Source organism: Lampetra fluviatilis, chromosome 8 (genome assembly GCF_964198595.1).
Source record: "Lampetra fluviatilis chromosome 8, kcLamFluv1.1, whole genome shotgun sequence".
NCBI lineage: Eukaryota > Metazoa > Chordata > Hyperoartia > Petromyzontiformes > Petromyzontidae > Lampetra > Lampetra fluviatilis.
In genome coordinates this window covers 639,016-653,086 of record NC_136282.1, presented here as the reverse complement: position 1 = coordinate 653,086, position 14,071 = coordinate 639,016, and the positions used below count along the sequence as shown (strand labels likewise).

At 42.3% G+C, this 14,071-nt stretch overlaps 1 protein-coding gene across 8 annotated transcripts in view; it reads right to left on the bottom strand.

The window, feature by feature from the left end:
• Positions 1–14,071, bottom strand: part of LOC144933764 (uncharacterized) — a 126,747-nt gene that overhangs the window by 50,444 nt on the left and 62,232 nt on the right. For all 8 annotated transcript variants that reach the window (XM_078858841.1, XM_078858842.1, XM_078858837.1 and 5 more), the window contains 4 exons: positions 9,860–9,974; positions 7,134–7,238; positions 6,933–7,005; positions 6,258–6,358 (listed from right to left, as the gene is read on the bottom strand). Coding sequence is in view for 5 of the 8 variants with exons in the window: in XM_078858837.1 (XP_078714963.1) it covers positions 6,258–6,358; positions 6,933–7,005; positions 7,134–7,238; positions 9,860–9,974 (394 nt within the window). In the remaining 3 variants the exon portion in view is untranslated. The remainder of the gene's footprint in view (positions 1–6,257; positions 6,359–6,932; positions 7,006–7,133; positions 7,239–9,859; positions 9,975–14,071) is intronic.

Sequence of the window (14,071 nt, the reverse complement as noted above, 5' to 3'; positions counted from 1 at the left end):
CTCCTCCAATATTTGAGGCACCGCAGCCTCAGCAGGGTCATCCCCACTTTGTCCCATGATGTTTTCCAGGCTGAGAGATTCCCCCTCCCCCGACACCTAATGATGGTAATAGGTGTGGCGCTGCAGGTTACTTTTTTGATGGAGTTAAATAGGGATTTGTGACTGCAGGCCATTGAGGCAGACTCCATCTCCTCAGCAACCCGCGGCCACCACCAATCCTTGCAGCGTCTCACGGCTCTCTGAACCTCCGAGCGAAGGCTGCAGTAAGCAAGGCTGCATTAGCTGGGCCATGTAGCCCGCATGCCCAATCACCACATGCCCAAACAGCTTTTGTTCGGCGAGGGGGCTAAACGGGCGTGGCATGGGCTAGAGAAGAGATGGAGTGACGTGGTACAGGAGGATGTGGAGCTGAGTGGACTTGCCGATGATTGGTACCAGCGGTGCCAAGATCGGCCTCTGTGAAGGAGGCTCGTGAAGGCCGCTACTGGGCAGTTGGAGGCAGTCGCCCTCCAACAGCAACAGAGGGCGGAGGAGCGACGCTCACAACAGCGAGCGGAGCGCCAGGTGGCTAAAGCACAGCAAGTTGGCACAGTAGGGGGCACAGGTGGTGCATCAGCCAGTCATCTTGGTCATCTCAGTCAGTCGACCCATGGCACCTGGGTCTGTCCTGTGACCTCCTGTCAACGAGCCTTCGACACTTCACGTGGCCTCAAAGTGCACGTGGCCTCAAAGTGCACGTGGCACAGGCGCTTGGTGACGTCACCGTCATTTCATGGCGAATGGCGGGTATTGGTGTCGGTGCTGCGTGCTGGTTAGCACACTACGTAACAATCCCAGGGAACCAGCCTTGATTCTTTGCCATTCACCACTGTGCTAATCTCTACCTTGCACCACGAGGTTGACTCAGCCTAACATGAGGGGCGCGTGCAGTGTGTCAACATAGGTTCACGTGGGATTAGACTTTAGGTACCGGCTCTATCATTCATATTTGACTGACTCTTTACCATAGTTTCCCACATATAACCCACATACGCATATACCCCGCAAAAATAGCGTTTTGTGTAAAACAAATTTCAGATAGCCCACACCTCCATATATCCCACATGCATTCATATATTTAACGTCATTAACGTAGCTTAATTCCACGATATTAATACAAAGTTTACATTGGTAATACATTCCACTATCAATTGTTTATATTAAATCATAACGTGCACAAATAAAACAAACTAACCAGAAACGAGTGAAATGAAAACAGTAATTCTAGATTTGAAGCTTTCGTGACTGGAAGTTTGAAACAAAGCTCATGGTCGCGACTGTATAAGGCTCAGCCAACATCAGCGGCCTAAGGGACTCGGCAATTATGATTCCCTGTCTGGTAGACGCTTGTTAAGGCACTTCCCGTTGTGCAATCCATAGCCTCAACTGAAACTTTCGCACCCCCCTACAGCCACTGAAAGTATTATGGTAAACAAAGTGCGCCCACTTCAAACATTGTCGTTTCATTGTACAAACGATTCGAAGCATCTAAAATGTGCAATTTTAGTGTGAGTGATTCATTCAGCAGTGCTTTAGTCAAATGTAAGTGTTGCATAGTGGATAGTCCTATCATGAAAAAATGTAACGAGTTATGACATGTCACACCTGTAAAATATTTTGGGATAGCCCGCACCTCCATACAGTGATGAAAAAAAGTATTTGATCCCCTGCTGATTTTGTACGTTTGCCCATTGACAAAGAAATGATCAGTCTATAATTTTAATGGTAGGTTTATTTGAACAGTGAGAGACAGAATAACAAAAAAAAATCCAGAAAAACGCATGTCAAAAATGTTATACATTGATTTGCATTTTAATGAGGGAAATAAGTATTTGAACCCCTCTCAATCAGAAACATTTCTGGCTCCCAGGTGTCTTTAATACAGATAACGACCTGAGATTAGGAGCACACTCTTAAAGGGAGTGATCCTAATCTCAGCTTGTTACCTGTATAAAAGACACCTGTTCACATAAGCACTCAATCAGATTCCAAACTCTCCACCATGGCCAAGACCAAAAAGCTCTCCAAAGATGTCAGGGACAAGATTGTAGACCTGCACAAGGCTGGAATGGGCTACAAGACCATCGCCAAGCAGCTTGGTGAGAAGGTGACAACAGTTGGTGCGGTTATTCGCAAATGGAAGAAACACAAAATAACTGTCAATCTCCCTCGGCCTGGGGATCCATGCAAGATCTCACCTCGTAGAGTTGCAATCATGAGAACGGTGAGGAATCAGCCCAGAACTACACGGGAGGATCTTGTCAATGATCTCAAGGCAGCTGGGACCATAGTCACCAAGAAAACAGTTGGTAACACACTACGCCGTGAAGGACTGAAATCCTGCAACGCCCGCAAGGTCCCCCTGCTCAATAAAGCACATATACATGTCCGTCTGAAGTTTGCCAATGAACATCTGAATGATTCAGAGGACAACTGGGTGAAAGTGTTGTGGTCAGATGAGACCAAAATGGAGCTCTTTGGCATCAACTCAACTCGCCGTGTTTAGAGGAGGAAGAATGCTGCCTATGACCCCAAGAACACCATCCCCACCGTCAAACATGGAGGTGGAAACATTATGCTTTGGGGGTGTTTTTTTGCTAAGGGGACAGGACAACTTCACCGCATCAAAGGGACGATGGACGGGGCCATGTACCGTCAAATCTTGGGTGAGAACCTTCTTTTCTCAGCCAGGGCATTGAAAATGGGTCGTGGATGGGTATTCCAGCATGACAATTACCCAAAACACACGGCCAAGGCAACAAAGGAGTGGCTCAAGAAGAAGCACATTAAGGTCCTGGAGTGGCCTAGCCAGTCTCCAGACCTTAATCCCATAGAAAATCTGTGGAGGGAGCTGAAGGTTCGAGTTGCCAAACGTCAGCCTCGAAACCTTAATGACTTGGAGAAGATCTGCAAAGAGGAGTGGGACAAAATCCCCCCTGAGATGTGTGCAAACCTGGTGGCCAACTACAAGAAACGTCTGACCTCTGTGATTGTCAACAAGGGTTTGCCACCAAGTACTAAGTCATGTTTTGCAAAGGGGTGAAATACTTACTTCCCTCATTAAAATGCAAATTAATTTATAACATTTTTGACATGCGTTTTTCTGGAATTTTTTTTGTTATTCTGTCTCTCACTGTTCAAATAAACCTACCATTAAAATTATAGACTGATCATTTCTTTGTCAGTGGGCAAACGTACAAAATCAGCAGGGGATCAAATTAGTTTTTCCCTCACTGTATACCCCGCAGGGTCTTGTTTTGTTTGTAAAAAAGTGGTATACCCCACGGGTTATATGCGGGGAAAATACGGTAATTACCAAAGGTACTAGCTCTATCATTCCTATTTGGCTGGCTCTATCATTCCTTTTGGTAGTGGCTCTATCATTCCTATTTGTAGTGACTCTATCATTCCTATTTGACTGGCTCTTTCATTCCTATTTGACCAGCTCTTTCATTCCTATAGGTACTGGCTCTATCATTCCTATGGCGGTACAGAAAATCCTCTGGGAGCTGGGGGGTGGGGGCTTGTCTGGCATACCGCAAATAATAAAAAAATATATATCTAATTACTGCAGTTCAATTACATTTTAATATAATTTTACACATTACACCTTGAATTAACATAATGGCTCAAAACCAATTCACTAAGTATTTAGTTCATTACAGCAGAAATGCAATTCACGCATTATAACACCGTGTAACAAAAACAACATTTTGTTCCTGGGTAGTAAGTGTTATTTCCTAATTTCTTATGCCTGAAAAGTACAGAAAATGGCTATTATTCCCCACAAACGTTGCTTTAGTGACCAGGACACAAAAGCAAAGTTAATAACCCACTCCATTAATAATACTGTGTTACAAAAACACATTTTTGTTCCTGGGTAGTAAGTCAAAAGTACAGAAAATGGCTATTATTCCCCACAAACGTTGCTTTAGTGACCAGGACACAAAAGCAAAGTTAATAACCCACTCCATTAATAATACTGTGTAACAAAAACACATTTTTGTTCCTGGGTAGTAAGTCAAAAGTACAGAAAATGGCTATTATTCCCCACAAACTTTGCTTTTGTGACCAGGACAGTGATATTTAAAAATTTACCTATTTTCAATGAGAAAACGTGTGTATTTGTGTCTTTCGTTCACATAAAGTCCTGGTCACAAAAGCAAGTTTGTGGGGAATAACTCTTTGGTTATTTCGGTAAATTTACGTAGAAAATCAAATCAAATAATAATAGAATACGACGTTTCGGTTGCAACAAGACCTTCTGTTTGTCTTGGTTTGTGTCTCCCTCGGTGTGTCTCTGCATGTGTCTGCCTATGTTGTTTCCGTGTCCGTGTTTTATCATTAATTCTTACCTAATGATGGCTGCTTGTGTTGCAACCGAAACGTTGTGTTCTATTATTATTTGATTTGATTTTCTACATGACATTACCGAAATAACCAAAGAGTAATTCCTGCAATCACGAAAGCTTTCAATCTAGTTTGTGGGGAATAATAGCCATTTTCTATACTTTTTAGGCATAAGCAATTAAAAAATAACACTTAGTACCCAAGAACAAAAATTGTGTTACATAGTGAATTATTGATGGTTCTGGAATGCTCCCGAGATCCGCGGCAATCCGTGACGGTGGTGTAGTGCCAACGCCTCGCGCTCTGCAAACTGCGCAGTAAAAGAACCTTGTGCTCTGCAAACTGCGCAGTGTCAATGCCTCGCGCTCTGTAAACCACGCAATGCCAACGCATCGCGCTCTGTAAACCACGCAGTGCCAATGCCTCGTGCTCTGTAAACCGTGCAGTGCCAATGCCTCATGCTCTGCAAACCGCGCAGTGCAATGCCTCACGCTCTGCAAACCGTGCAGTGCCAACGCCTCATACTCTGCAAACTGCGCAATAAAAGCACTTTGTGGTCTGCAAACTGCGCAGTGCCAATGCCTCGCGCTCTGCAAATCGCGCAGTGCCAATGACTCACGCATTGGCACTTTGATCCCCTGCTGCGCAAACCGTGGAGTTACAGCAGGAGCAGAGGCTGCAAGGAAATGCGGTGTTCAGATTTGTTGAGTAGAAATAATGTTTCTTGCATATCAAGTCTAAAAAATGCCAACATCCTTTAACTTAAACCTATGTGGCAGATTTGGGTCTGAGAAAGAGGTGTAACCTTGTAATCTGCAACTTTTGGCCGATTAATAGAATCACGCAGCTAATTCCGTTGTACACGCTTGAGCATGAACCTGTTTTTTATGGATTTTCGAAATAAAATCGCGATTTGGTCCCCCTTGTTAACGCAGATGATGGGATTTCCACCGTGTTTAAACTTTAATAACACCTAAGAATCACTGCTGTCGAGGTTTAATCCAAGTCACTTTGGCATCCCCACGAAGCAGAGGTGAGAAGCCTGAGCCTCACTGTGGATACGGAAGGCTGAAGAGATTTTTCCGATGGAGTTGAATAATTTATTGTGGTTACTCGTAAAATGTATGTTAAGTAAAGAGTACCAATACAAGAAATCGTGAGCAGCACCAGTGGATGACCAAGTCACTGGCTCACTATTTCCTGTACAAAAGATAAGTAAGTAGGTTTACAATCGCTCATGTACAAACACACTTCAATCGTTTTTAATCATCGAGAACAGCGACTTACACTTCCTAGTGTTGTAAATAGCATGCAGCCCTTATGCACTATGCAAAAAAAAACATCAGTCGTTCCTGAAAAACTGCCTGTTTCCATAACGATGAGTTTTTTCTCGTCATTTACTTGTGTTATTGTTCGTCGTATATCTCGGATCTTTTTTTTTAATAAGTTTTCAGAGTTTTTTATCTTTTGTTATTATTTTAACAAAGTCTTTCCGGCTCACATGAATTCTGGCTTACTTGAGTCCGACTACAAGAGGTTTTACTGTAATTCCTAATTCTCGCTGGAATAAACGCGACAGTATTTTTATTTATATCCTGTACACATACTTTACACAACTATGCATCCACCTATACTCGAATGATGAAGCTACACTTACGGGATTAGCACACACCAGCGAGTACTCCTAGTATGAATGAAGGCTGCCACAACCAACCAATGCCATGTAACCGCCTCACCTTTTTGGAAGAAACTGAGCACAATCTCCAAATTGTTTATTTATGTATCTATCTATCTATAAGCTCATCAGTGCACGGTCAGGATGGGTGTTTGAATAACGTTTCGAGAGGAAGCACAGGCAGTGGTCACACCTTGAAGGTGAACTTGCGGCTGATGCGATCAGAAGGCTCCACTTCTGAGATGCGGAAGCTTGGGAGGGAGATGCTGCCCAGAACCTCGTCTTCACGGCCATCTACACCGACATTTCACAGGGCTGACGTACTCTTGTGGAATCATGAGTGACAATTGATTGTTGGGTGAGGCTGCTTCATGATTTTGCCCATGTTTGTGCTGTTAAAATCCTCCACCACTCGATGCAACTAAACAAATTACCCACGAATTGGCAAATGTACAAGCATATAATGCGCCAATTATGTATATAATTGTTTCAACTCACTGTTGAGGTGAAGAATAATTCTGACAACTAAATTTAGCAACGAGATATGAAGTTACCCTTCATTCTACATCGAGAATCATCGGGACAATATCCAGGAAGTAAAATAAAAATCCACGAAGTTAGAATAACCGGATCCAGCTTCTTAAACAGGTGTGACATCATTGCAGGAACAACCATCCTGGAATTAGTTTTGCTCAACTTGTATTGTGTGGTGATAAAATAATGTTATTTAAGTTCAATCATTAAATACATTTTCATCATTTTATCATCATCATCATCATCATCCATTGCCAACACTCGTGCATGCAGGCCATGTCATTCCGGTAACTTCCTCCTGAAGCAACGTACAACCACTCTCTACGTGCCTCACCTTTGTAATAGAACAAACAGAAATCAGCCAGAACAAACCATCGTCGCTTCCACAGTCTCATGCCAGTGCTGTCCTACGAAACACAAACAACGCACACGTTTAGCTTTTCAGTTAGATTTACTCCTCTCGTGTACGTACGTCATGTGTACCTGTGATTGCCGTTGTTTCGCAATGTCAGGTATAACTGGTGGGTGTCTGAACCTGCTTGTGCAGCCACCCGCGAATCATCACGGGAGCGTTCGGGTTCCTCTGGATAGCGTGCGAGCGCTTCCCAAAGTTTTGCAACTTCTTCGAGGACGTTGGCGTCTGAGTCGGATGACAGGAAATTTAATGTTAATGTACATATAAACTGTGTAACACAAGGAAAAAAATATACATTTTGCCATTTACATCTTTAAAATTAAGGTGGTTAACATTCATTTAGCGAGTGAATAATTATGTTAAAACACAACGCGATACATTTGCTGCATCCTCGACTGGCTCCAGGTGTTTCCATTGTCATGCACGGCTATGAAACTCAGAATCCCACAGCCGAGACAGAGAAACATCTAAAAGCAATTGAAATAAAATTTTCCCATAAGGTCCTGATGGATGTAGAATCTGGAAAAGTGATCAACTGAAATTGTACGGCGAACGATTGACTCTCAACACCAACAAATAGAGGAAACTGAAATGGTTTGGCCCTGTCATGAAGGGCAGCAGCATCATCTCGAAAATCAGTGCTTCAGCAGGCAGCAGTCGAAGGAAAAAAATTGGAAGAGGAAAAAAGATCCAGTTCGAAAAACGTCAGTGGAGTGGAGCAAGGGCGCCCCGATGATCGAATCAGTTGTGGGAATAGCAGTACTGGTCCATTATTGTTATTGTTCTTGTTATATATTTATAGCTTAGAGAACCATACTGAAAATATCGTTTGCTCCGTGGGATTTCGCAAAGTAACCAAGTACATGTTAGAAGAGGATTCAGGAAAGGTGATACACTCTCATAAAGCTATGCATAATGTTTGGACAGATCATGATAGGAACTTGCTTTTGATTCAGCACCCTATAAATTGGGGCATCTTAGAATGCTTTACATGACATCCTAAACATTTGAAAAGGCACCCACAGTGGCAGCTGTCCGTGCGGGCACAAAGTAAGTGTGCCATGGTGGCAAGATGTTAACTACCTCGCCTGATATAAATGAGGTCGAACGTTCGATCCCGACCCTGACACCTGTATATCTGGAGTTTGCGTGTCTCTCTCTCCGTGGTAGTGTGGATTTCTCTTCGGATCGTCCGGTTTTTCCCTCTACATTTAGAAACATACGTTTAGAGTATTTGGCTGCTATAAATACCCACATATGCCAATTCTTTAAGCTATTTTTTGTGGCCAGGTCACTTCTGAAAAAGAGCTATATAGCTCAGTGGGCCTTACCTGGTCAAATAAAAGTGTAGTTTTAGTAACTCAGCCTCTGGCCTGCAAATGGGCATTAGTCTACCAGTAGGGGGCAATGATTGGCCCGATGAATATAGCCTACTGTGAAGCAGACGGCACTTGGTATTTCAGGTAATCTATATATATAAAAGGGAAATTTGTGAATACGTGTGTCTTTTAAAAATGTTTAGCATACTTCCCAACATGCAACAAACTTGAAATTTGGCATGTGGGTATGTGGGTAGCTTCCAGACTGTACACAATGCAAAAAGTATACAAATACACTTTTGGATTTTGGGGGGGGCGCAATAATGGATATATTTTGCATGGCAAGTGAACGCGTGGATTAGATAACAACTGCAAGTTAGAGGCGTCATGTTGACGTGGGCAGGACTTGTCACGAGAAGGGATGATGGTCGATGCATGTGACTGCCTGTGGAATGGCAACCAAAGGACAATACATGTCCTAGAGGATGACCGTTGCTGAGATCGAGTGATTACATCAGTTCATGTGCACCAGCAAGATGCAATGTGGCATAGCAAGATCGGGAGGCATGATGTCGGAGTGGAGAAGACTTCATCCAGCAGTGGATAGATCAAGTCTGATGATGATGATCAAGTACACCATGTTTTACCTACTTTGACTTATAATAAAACATTGGCAATTATTGAAATACCATTAATTTAAAAGACGAAATGCAAACATTATATTACTACCCACTATTTTTTTATTTTCAAAAAAAAAATAGCATGTGGATAGCTAAAAGTAATAATCATATATGATACACTCTACTAAATAAGGTAGTTTTATAAGAAAGATCTACTTAATCAAGAAAAGGATCATAAAGCACCGAGTGATAGCATGGTGAGCATAAATCCCTCCGTTGAGCACGGTTGGCTATGTACGGTGCGAAAGAAGTTCAACACACATAGCATAAACGCGAACACAAGGTAATAATGTAGTTGGGAGACTCAGGGATACATCAGAGCACTCGGCTGGCACCATTGAGATGTTGGGTTTGAGACTGGACAGCAGCCATTGGCGATTAATCCAAGTTCTCAAGTGTGATGAGTGAGTTAACGGTTGCAGCCCAGTTTCCATTGACTGCACGGGCAAACCATCACGTGCAATTCTGGGTGTCACTTCGTTGAGAAGTATTCTGGACTTGGGAATTCAAGTTTTTTTATTTAATCTAAATGGAACACTCTTCTCAGGGAATATACAATGTTTGCCCAGAGTATGAATACAGAGCCCTATCCAGAGTATGAATACAGAGCCCTACTCGTGTGATTTCAGGAGTCGTTCCATGGCGGCAGCTTCACACAAGGTGGTGTACGCTAGCTGCATGCAAGAGTTCACGATGTACATCTCTTCATCTTAGGACATGAAGCTTACTGCATAATTAGAATGTGATTTAGCAAAGCGAACAAACGAGTAACCAAATATATATCAAATGCGATTATATACAGACAATAATAATTATAGGAAGAGGTTAGTAGATGCACACTGCTCACCCTGTTTGGGGTGGTGGTGATGGTTCCTCCCTCCATGCTGACAGTGCTTGAAGACCTGCTTCCAAGGCCAGAAGATCCAAGCCGCGTTTCTATTTGACCACTCCACAAATGTGACCTGCTCGGCCGAGATGACAAAACACCGAGACAAACATCTAAACATGAATGCCTTTTTTTTCCACGCAAAAGTGGGTACAAAAAAAAAGTAAGCAAGACACACACAAAAAAACTCTTTACCACGTTGGTTTTTGCTGCCATTGATACGATTCGTAATTTATTTTTGGGTTAGGCCACGTAAATGATGTGGCCATTTTTTGTGTCATTAACACCCCCTCCCACCACCCAGCACAGCCAAACAAATTGAATTGTCGTACGTACAAAGCATAAATGCACCGATTATTATTATTGTTTGAATTCACGGATGAGTTGAACAATTCTCACAAAGCAACTCCTAAGTTGCACGCACAGAACGTTTACGTGCATTCGTCTTTCAATAAGGCATTCGTGTATAACACATACAACATAATTGGATGATATATACATGACATGTTGTACGCAGTTTACACAAATGCCTTATTAATAATAATTAACAATTAATCATGTGTTTATTAGCATTTGTATATGATGCACACAATATATCATGCAATTATGTTGTATATATTATACACAATAATCATGATTCTAACACATATGTGTATAAGGGTCTTAATAACAAACATAATAAGTAATGTGTATTATGCATATAATATACCATTAAAGTGTGACTGTGTATACATTTCTAAATTATATATACGTGTACACAAACGTGTGAATGCACATGTTTGTGTGTGAGATGCAGTGTGTTAACATCGTCACTGGGGAGACAAAGGCGGACAAACGTGGTGCTGGCCACCCACCCCCTTCGTGTGCCGTGCCGGCCTTCATATCTCCTCGCACACAGCACTTGCTCCGATAGTGTCTTAAGACCCTACGGGGGATCTCTGTCTTTGGTGCTGGAATCAGCATGCACGATATACACCGATAGTTTCAAGTCTGTGCACAAACAGCTATGTGCCCGAGTTAAAACCCCAGGGGTGGATTTCGCTTGTTCAGGAATCCATGTGAACTGTGTGGAATGGGGCCACTCCACTGGGGCAGGATGCATGCTGGGAGGCAGCAGGTGCCGTTTCCCTGTGGAATCTCTGCTGCTTTTCTGAGCAGCGCCTGGAAATCACTGCGACTACAGGGTTGTTGTATATTTTGCATTCTCATGAATTGTTCAATAATTAATCAACATTATTTTCTGAATGATTTTTTTTGTATTCAACATCATGGATTGAGCGCTGTTTCACAAAAAGGCAAACAGTTGATTGACATTCATCCTGTGGAAGAATATATTCTTTAATTGTTCATCACTGGATTTGGTTATCTCACCCTAAGCTGCTTCGAACTCCAGAAAAACACCGATGGAGCCACAACAAACCTCTTCTGTAATTTAAAGTAATATGAAAATAAAAGATAATAGAAATACCACACGTGTGGCTGATGGGATGTGTATAAAATAATTAAAGTTTTTACGTGCAGGAAGAGATCTGTAAAGGAGGTTTATTGTCTGCTTTTTTATTTTGTTACTAATTTTCTTTAAAACGACGTGAAGTATTATTTGTGCAAAGTACTATATAGTTTTGCTTAGAACTAGGCCTTGCCAAAAACATATTTTGTTCACCGTCGTTGGTTGAAGTAAGCCTGACTGCTGATGAGACACTGTTTGTTGAAACAGGTGCAGAGTTGCCTGTATTGTTACTGAAATTATGCACTCCCCGAGGGCGATATGTTAAGCGGGCGAATAGTTTATTACTAAATATATAAAATAAAGGTTACATTTTGACTGTAACAGAACAAGAGAGCAGCACCCAGCAATTCCACAACCCTGGTTCTCGTTGCGGTGAGAGATCACTCATGGGTATTCATGATCACCAATGACTGTGTAGGAATGCTTTTCCTCTCTCCACCAATTACAAATTTGCCTCACCATAGGAATATCACACATCTCTTTTTCAACGTTTGCTATTCAATTCATTGGATTTACGTGCACGATCTAAATCTCTTGCACGCCATATTGATGATTGCAAGAATCAGCGCGTGATACTATTTTTTTTTACATATATTCCAATGGAAAGACATTTTTATACTCCTCCCATGGAAGCATGAAACGTGACGGCAGCAAGACACGCGGCTTGACGAGAGAAGCGCGTGAACGCGTTGCCACTCGAGAAGCACGTGAACACCTTGCCACACTGAACGTGAACGCGTTACCACGCTGAACGTGAACAGCACCGACAGGCAATGGCTGTCGGTGCCACGGAGCCGTGTGCTCGAGCAGCCCCACTGCCTCTTGGTTCAAAAAGCAGGGTGACAACAGCTTCCCTCTCATAGACAAAGTGTGGTGAATATGAAGCGCTCCCCAAGATGAAATAGACGCACGAATGGAATCCCACGAAAATGTTTTACATACAATATGATACTCGCAAGACGGTTTACATTTAAACAATTAATTCATACATCCCCCCCCCCGACCTTTTTGGAGTAGAAAAAGTATTTGTTGTGAACAGTGGGAATGGAGAATCTGAGAGATTCAAGTAGATTTTCTGTAAATCTAATTAAAGTGATATGTTCCTTCTTGAATTCATCAAATTTCGCTGCATGGAACATACAAACGCTACGTTCGTTTTGTTAACTGAGACTGCCTATTTTGTCACCATTTGTCCCTTGAGAAGACAAATACTTGTTTTGTTACATGCCTTACTTGAGGAAACAGCATTTAGACATGATATAACTTGTTTGTAAACTGTCAATAAGACATTTTTTAAAAACATGATAAACATTGTACTGTGTTGCTGTTTTGTTACACAGAATGCAACATTCCCTGGGGTGTTCATAATCGACTGCTTACAATAAGGATGCATTTTGAGATTCTTACATAAGTTTATTGTGAAATGTGCCAAGCCACCTTTGTGGCTATGAAACACTGGTGGGTGAGACAAAGGCCATAAAGATGGCTGTCTGTGGTGTAGGCCAATCAGTTTCAAAGACAATGCATATATTATCAGAGCATGTTTGTTTTCATGTTTTGCCACAAGTATGTGTGGTTAATTCAGACGTCATGCCTTGCAAAGGATATATATTTTGTGCTTGAACATCTTAACACCTGTTTTATTGCCAGAAAGGGTCAAACGTATTCTTATTTTTCATCACCTTTGTAGAACATGCTTCACAGCTGCTTCAACAGATCTGATCGCTGCTTGAGAGGCAACATGTGATTTCATATTAGGGTCGCCACTTGTGCGGGTTTCACCTGGAGAGAAATCAGTGTCTGTGTTTGGGTGGCAGGAAGCGATTTTTGTCGAGATCTGGTACCGGCACTGTGCTGAACTTGATTACTGTTTACCGCACGGTTGTTGATAGACCTCGTCTAAGAAATTGTCCGGGTTTAGTCTTTGGAAAGGATGGTGACCCTAGTTCAGGTGTCTGCAACCCACTTCTCCGGAGCCACAATGCAACAATTTAAGGATTGCTTTGTGCCTTATTTATTAAGGACCACCACCGTCTCGTTTTCACCACGTACATTGCGGCTCTTCAAATATAGAGTATGCTTTTGTTTTTACCGAATCCTAAAAAAATGTCTCTTTTTGTTAATTTGGTTGCCAACCCCTGCTGCCCTGTTCCATATCAACACACCCCGGGTTCTGAAAATGATAGTGCTGGCGCAAAATGCTCCGAGATTCTGGTGGCGTTGGGAAAAACAATCTTTGAAATTCCCATTTCACAGGGAAAATACTTTAAAACGTTGCATACAACATGACATGTTTTGTTTCTCTTGTAAGTACTCCATTTTTCTGCAGGCTACCTGACCACCTAGCAATAAAAATACTAAAGTATGAAACGTAAGGAATACAGTAAAGAGTGAAAATTCCCACCATGCAGTTGAAACTTCTGCCTTATTAAAACCCTTTAATAATAGACGATATCTTTATGGAAGCCCACAATTGGTCAAAGTCAGCCTGACTGATTATGTATGTCAAAAGCAGTCCAGAATTTGCTTGCATTAAGCCAGGGGTCCTCAAACTACGGCCCGCGGGCCACATGCGGCCCGCCGAGGACATTTATCCGGCTCATGGTCACTAATTGGGCTGCGCTTGTGAGCACTAATTGGGCTGCGCTGGTGAGCACTAATTG